At 49.3% G+C, this 6,380-nt stretch overlaps 1 protein-coding gene across 4 annotated transcripts in view; it reads left to right on the top strand.

Moving 5' to 3' along the window:
• CLCN5 (chloride channel, voltage-sensitive 5) overlaps nt 1-6,380 on the top strand; it is a 20,536-nt gene that overhangs the window by 5,047 nt on the left and 9,109 nt on the right. For 2 of the 4 annotated variants that reach the window (XM_010003439.1, XM_010003440.1), the window contains 2 exons: nt 3,626-3,777; nt 5,912-6,011. In XM_010003439.1, coding sequence (XP_010001741.1) covers nt 3,626-3,777; nt 5,912-6,011 — 252 coding nt within the window. The remainder of the gene's footprint in view (nt 1-3,625; nt 3,778-5,911; nt 6,012-6,380) is intronic. The other 2 variants (XM_010003441.1, XM_010003442.1) reach the window with 1 other exon arrangement.

The following is a 6,380-nucleotide window of genomic DNA, read 5'->3' on the forward strand; positions in this document are numbered from 1 at the left end:
GGGAAGGGGCGGTGGGGCAGGGCGGGATGCCGGGGGGATCTGCTGGGTTTGTGCTGTGTAATGGTTGTTGACTGCCAGTCTCCCTTTTGTCGGCAAAACCCTTCCTCTTCCCAGGTTTCCCGGCAGCGGGGAGGGCGCTGGGGAGGCAGAGCTCTCCCGGGAGGTGATGCTGGGGGTCCCTGTGCCCAGAGCCCCTCGGCTCTGCTGTGCTGCAGGGGCACGTGCCGGGAGCTTCAGCAAGTTGTCTGGTTTGGTGGGTTTTTCAAGCCAGGCAGACTGAAGTGGGGCATTAATCCATTCTGGGGAGAAGCAGGGATCAGAACGCTAACGGATCTCTGAAGACTGGGCTGTGCTTCCCTGCCAGGCTGCAGTTCAGCTGGCTGGCTCTAGGCATCACATACTGACTGGGAGATCCCTGCATGAGGAACTGGGGAGACCTGTGTGCTCATCTTGGTAGTGGTGTTACTGAGCTCGTTCTCTTCCTCTATTCCTGTCTGGTTATCCTAGGATCCCTGATTTTTAACAAGCCAAGGCAGGAAATAGGATCTTGATAAATATTTATGGCTCTCAGCCATTTTATAGTTTGGTGTTACTTCTTGGGGGGGGGAAAGGATGTTGTCTCATTATCTTTGGTCAGATGAGCAGTGTGTCCACTGACATGGCTGTGAAGTTGTGCCTGGAAACCTCAGGGCTCTGCTTTTGTAACTTAAATCCTGCTGCTTGAGGAGTGGTGGGCTGGGCTGAGTGGGGCTGGATCAGGATCTGTCTCCAAACTGCCCCTGGCAGTTGCTCTGTGGCTGGGAGAGCATTCCTAGGACAGCTAAAAGTCACTGGTCTGGGCAGTTATTCCAGAAGAGTGAGCAAGGAATGACCCTGATCTCATCTTCTCGCAGAAGATACTTCTCAAAGTAGTCTCAGTTAACTAGGTTTAACTCTGCTTTCATATATTTTTTGGGGACAACTGTATCTGGATGTCTTTAGGAGAGATGCTGGTAGGTGTGCCAAAGTAAAGTGGAGCAGCCAGTGAAATCCTGCTGACTGCAGGATGGAGACAGGAGTTACTGCACTCCTAGAAGAGCTGTTCATTCCTGCAGAGACAAAAGCAAATTTTTCTGGCAGGGCTGCTTGGCTCTGGGAGCTGCATGTGCAGGGGGGCAGTTGTTCAGCTGTCCTTTCTCAAGGTGGGCTCACTGTCTTCTGCATTGCTGGGCTTGGTAGGGACCTGTCACCCTCACTGAGCAAAGCTTCAGACACCCCCCTGCCAGAGGCTGAACCTGCTCTGGAAGTGCTGTGACCACCGTGGATCCCCAGTCTGGGTTCCCTGCCCTGGGGGGCTGTGGGGCAGCCCTTGTCCAGGGGGATTTCTGCAGGAAGGCAGAAGGAGCTGCAAGTGTCTCGGCACATGCTCGGCCTGGTTGTCTGTTGTTATTAGGGTGTATTAAGGAGGTTTTGGTCTGTCAGATTTGTAGAACAGTGCTTGGGATTTCCAGTGGGAATATTTGCACAGGGAGGTCTCAAGCGTTGAGGTTGGTTTGTGTATTTCTGAGCTGTTGGCTTTACAAGTGCAAAAATGTTGTTAAAAACAGAAATTCCTCGAGGCTCTGGGGGAATGTGCTCTGTGTTCCTTCCAGGGCAGGTGGGGCTTGTGGTCTGCACGCTCACATCATCTCTGGAGAACTTCAGTGAACCTTTTTTTGTCCCAAATGAAGCAAGGAGCCTTTTTTAAGTGGTTATTCTGTGGTAGCTGTCAGTTGTGCTATATGACTCATCTTGTTTTCCTGCAGCTTCTCTCTTAAGAGGCTGCTGCACCAATCTGGGAATGGGCTTGGGAAGACACTGTAGGTCTCTCTTCCCTTTGTTTGTTTTTAGAGAGCAATTGTGTGAATTCCTTACTTCTTAACCTAAGATGTCTTTGCCATGGTGGTATCTGCAACCTAAACATGCTAAATTAAATATTAAACATTATCCTTCCCTATGGGAGTTTTAATACTCCTTTTCCCTTCCATCTTTCCAAGTTGACTGGATTTTGAGTTTTGCTTCTTTCTTTCCCTTCTGGGTGACTGAGCACTTAGAGCATTACAGAGCCAGGCTTAGATTTACTCTCCTGCCCAGGTCTGAAAACCAGCCCCCCTGGCCATGTCTCCATGGGAGCCCTCGGAAGCTCCTGTTGCTGCAGGAAGGACATGCCTGGTTTCTGTCCTACTGGTGGGGATTGCTGGGAGTGTGTGAACCCAGGCCTGCTCTGCTGAGCACATGGGGTGTCAGTGCTTTGGTGTGCTGGGGATTGCCAAGGAAGTGATTTCTGGGTATTTAAGGCTGAGGTTCCCAGCTTGGGGGAGAAATGGGCTGGTGAGGAGGAATTCAGTCTCTTACTGCTTTCTCGTTCCTTTTCTGTGCTCCTCTCCCTTTTGGTTGGCTCCAGGCTGGCAGCTGCCTGCTGAGATGGCTCAGCCTGCAGGTCAGCTGGCTGCCAGCACCTTACTCTTCTTTTCCAACCAGCAATGTGCATTGACAAGACTGTTTTAAAAGACCTTCAGAGCTGCTGTTGGTCTGTGCAACAGAGGATTGCCAGCTGGAAGCTCCCAGCAGCCCTTCCTGGTCCCTGTGCTTTGGTAATGGTGATTCGCCTTTAGGGTGGTTTTTAATTTTTAGAAATGGGGAAGAAAACCCTTCAGGTAGCACTAGCAGGTGTGTTCATAGGTTGGGAAGTGTCAGGGTTGTAGAGAGGGCCTTTGGGAGTGAGAAGCATGAAAGGCTGCTCAGGGGAGTTTGGAAACTGGTGTTCTATGTGTGAAGGAGCATCACTGGCAAGTTCTGAGGATGCTTTTGCATGGCAGGTAATCAGCTGCAGGGAACCTTTCACCTCTGCTGAAGTTGAACAGAGTTTCTCGGAGCAACCCAGGCACTTTTTGCCCTTTCAGCATTTGGTGGCTTAGAAAGAAAAAGAAATGGAGTAACTGATGAAGGATTGTGTTGGTGTTGACTTGGAGCAGGGGCCTTGGGGCTTGTACAAGCAAAGGAATGAAGCTTGGGCTGAATTGCAGAGAAAAACTTGTTCCACGTCGACTCATCTGTCAAGAAAAGGGCTTGATTTCCTTGGATAAGGTTTAAAAGACCTTTGTTTTGTTTTTCCTTGGTGTGTTTCAACAGCTTTTTCAAACTGCTTGCAAGGGGCTTTGAGAAACCTTTTTTTGAAGGAGCAAATGTTACATTGATGAGGGTTTTAAAGGTTCTTTTCAGATCAAAAATCTTCACCAGATCCACCTGGGACTGCCTGCAGCTCTGCTGGGGGTCTCGAATGTTCTTATCCTGTCCCTCTCCCCTCTGCTTTCCTCTAATGGCAAAAGTTCTGGATTTAGGGTAAAGTCAGCACTTAGGTGTTTGTGTTGAGTTACTTTGGCTCTGACCAGTTGTTTGCAAGAAGGATCCCATCTCTGTGATCTGCTGGAGCTGGAGGGCACACCTGCACTGCCCAGGCCGTTCCTGGGAGGCCCAAGGAACAGTTTGTTGGCTCTTTGCTTCCACTCTGGGTTTCCCACTATGTTCCTGTTTTGGTGATGGGTTGGGGTTTTTTTTTTACTAAAAAGAGGGGAAACTTAAGAAATGCTCTTTTTTTTCCACCCAGGATTTTCCTCGTATAATGGAGGAGGGATGAATGGCACAAGCACAATGATGGATTTCCTGGAGGAGCCTCTTCCTGGTGTGGGGACCTACGAAGACTTTAACACTATCGACTGGGTGCGAGAGAAGTCCAGGGACCGGGACAGGCACAGAGAGGTAACACTTCTCACTGCTCCTCACTGGCTCTGCCACAACAGTTCCTTTGCTAGAGCTGAGCTTCCTTCTGGTTGCCTGACTGGGGAGGCACTGGCTGGAGAACACCTGGGATGTAGGGTGGGAACTGAAAACCTCTCCATGGGATCTTTAGTTTGAGGAAAAGGAAATCTAAATTGAACATGCTGCAGTTTATCAGTTGCTGCTCCTCTCCTAAGGGCTTTTATTTATTTAAAAAGCTCTAGTTGGGTTCCTGGTTCACACCTGAAGTGCCCTACTGGCACATTTTCTTACACCATGTTAAACTTGCTCAGCTCTGAAGCCTGGCACAACCTCTCCTGCCCATGGAAGGTTCCTGTGGTATTGGAAGAATGACCTTGCTACTGCATGGTTTATTCTGGAGGAATCTGAGCACCCCTGATCCTGTTTGTTGGTCAAGAAGCTGACTGCCTTTCTGCTCATGCAATTGCACTTGGAATGATGCTCTTTCTACTGGAGTTGTTTTGTGCTGCAAAACCAAGTGCAGTTCTTTCAGAATTCATTCCTGGGACTGCAGTGCTCTCTGCAACTGAAGGAATCTGCTTGTGAAGCAAGGGATGCTTTAAAGAAATTGCCAATGTCCCTTGCATGCTCCTGATTCATGAGAAGGCCTTGCAGGCAGAGCTGTTGTAGGATGATAGCTGAGCTCAGCTTGTCAATTTGCTTGCTAAAATATTCTTTGATAATCTTTTTTTTTCCCTGAGCTTAACAAAGCAACTTGTATCTTAATAACAGTGCACAAACTGAACAGGTCCCTGCTCACTCTGAGTGCACATAGTACAATATAATGCCCAAACCTGAGTGAGTACAGACCCAGTTAAGGGGCTTCATGCCACCACAGCCTCCTGCCCAGAAAACTGCTCCCATTGAAGGATTAAGAGTTCAGACCCAGGGACTTGTCACGTGTGCCCCACACATTGATGTGTGCGTGCAAAGAGGGTGCTTATCAGCCTGGAACAGGACAATTATTTCCCATCTGCAGAGATGCTGATATAAAAAAACCCACTTCTGTCTTTATCGAATGAAGCTGAAATGGGGTCAAGGCAGAAGTGACTGCTGGCCAAGGAGGTGTAGCCTGGGTCTGGTGGAAAGAAATAAAGCAGTTCTGGCACCCCTGGGTTTGGTAGCTGTTGCACTCCTGAGCAGTGTGGCATTTGAAAGACAAAAATCCAGAGGAAAAACCCAAAGGACACTCATTCAGGCAGAAAGGATTCTTACTTCATTTATTCCTCATTTAGTGAGTATTAGTTGTTTGCATCAATGTGCCTTTTTATCTGGGAATAATAGCGGTCTATTGGAATGTTTCCCTTGGGAGAGGCAGCAGGGTGAGTGGGGCACACAATAGCTGTTCTGTCACCCTTTTGTCTGCCTGTCGGGAGCAGTGAGACTGACAGGCTTCAGCTGGCCCTGCCAGACGGGGCCAGAGCCTCTGAAGACCCTTGGACTGGTCTGGGTCCCTCTTCCCAGTGGCACCAGCACAGCACAGCCTGGTTCCCAGCCTGACCATTTCTCTGAACCGGTGTTAAACTGGTGAACCCTTTGTGACCGGCTGGGCAGTGCTTGGCAGGGTCTGCTCTGCTCAGAGCAGCCTCCAGGTTGTATTTTGGGTGTGGAGGCAGGAGCTGGGGACTGTGATATGCTGGGAACAGGTCCTGGTTGCTCTCAGGTACTGATTGCTGGGTCAGAGTGCTGTAGTGGGTTCTTCAGTGTTGAGGTTTGCTGCTGGCCTCGGTGTTCGGGACTGGCCGTTAAAGTAACAGCCTTACATGGTGAAGGGATGAGTTTTGTCTTGTTTTGATGCAGAGCACAGCTAGGAGGAAAGCATTACTTGGGTACTTTCTGTTTTGTCGGGAAAAATGAAAGTATCCTTGATCCATTCTTGCACATCTTCTCACCAGAGCTGCATTTGCTGGACCAGCCTCTGCCTGATGCTTTTCCTCTCACCCCTCCAAGCAGAACATGTCATGATAGCAGCTCTTCTGAATATCAGGGGCTGTCTTCCACTGTCAGCAGCACCATGTAGTGTTTAGAGCATTTGCACCAAAGCAGACCAGTCTCCTAACAGTTTGCTGTTTCTTTGTGAAAACAACTCATCCAGATCACCAGCAGGAGTAAAGAGTCCACGTGGGCCCTGATCCACAGCGTGAGCGACGCCTTTTCTGGCTGGTTGTTGATGCTCCTCATCGGGTTGTTGGCAGGTAAGAGCAAATCTCAATTTCAAACCAAGTCCTAGTCCTGCCCTGCAGCCTCAGTACTGACTCCTCTCCCAGCCCCTGGAGCAGGGGATTCTGTCCCTGGAGCAAGGGCTGCCCAAGGGGCTGTGCTGGTGTTGACAGCTCTGCTGCTGCTTTGCAATTTACGGAGAATTATTTTTTATGTACTTGGAGTCTGTTTGTGTAAATACCCAGATACAAACTTGAATCTGAAAGCTGTCCTTGACACTGCTCTGGGTCTTCTGATGCTACAGAACTCTGAAATAAAAAATAAAAATTCATCAAAGCAGGGCTGATGAAATGCTGGGTCAGAGGAGGGTGTTTTGCTGTACATCCTCTTTGCTGGACGCTCTT

Source organism: Chaetura pelagica, unplaced genomic scaffold (genome assembly GCF_000747805.2).
Source record: "Chaetura pelagica isolate M959 unplaced genomic scaffold, ChaPel_1.0 scaffold938, whole genome shotgun sequence".
Taxonomy (NCBI): Eukaryota; Metazoa; Chordata; class Aves; order Apodiformes; family Apodidae; genus Chaetura; species Chaetura pelagica.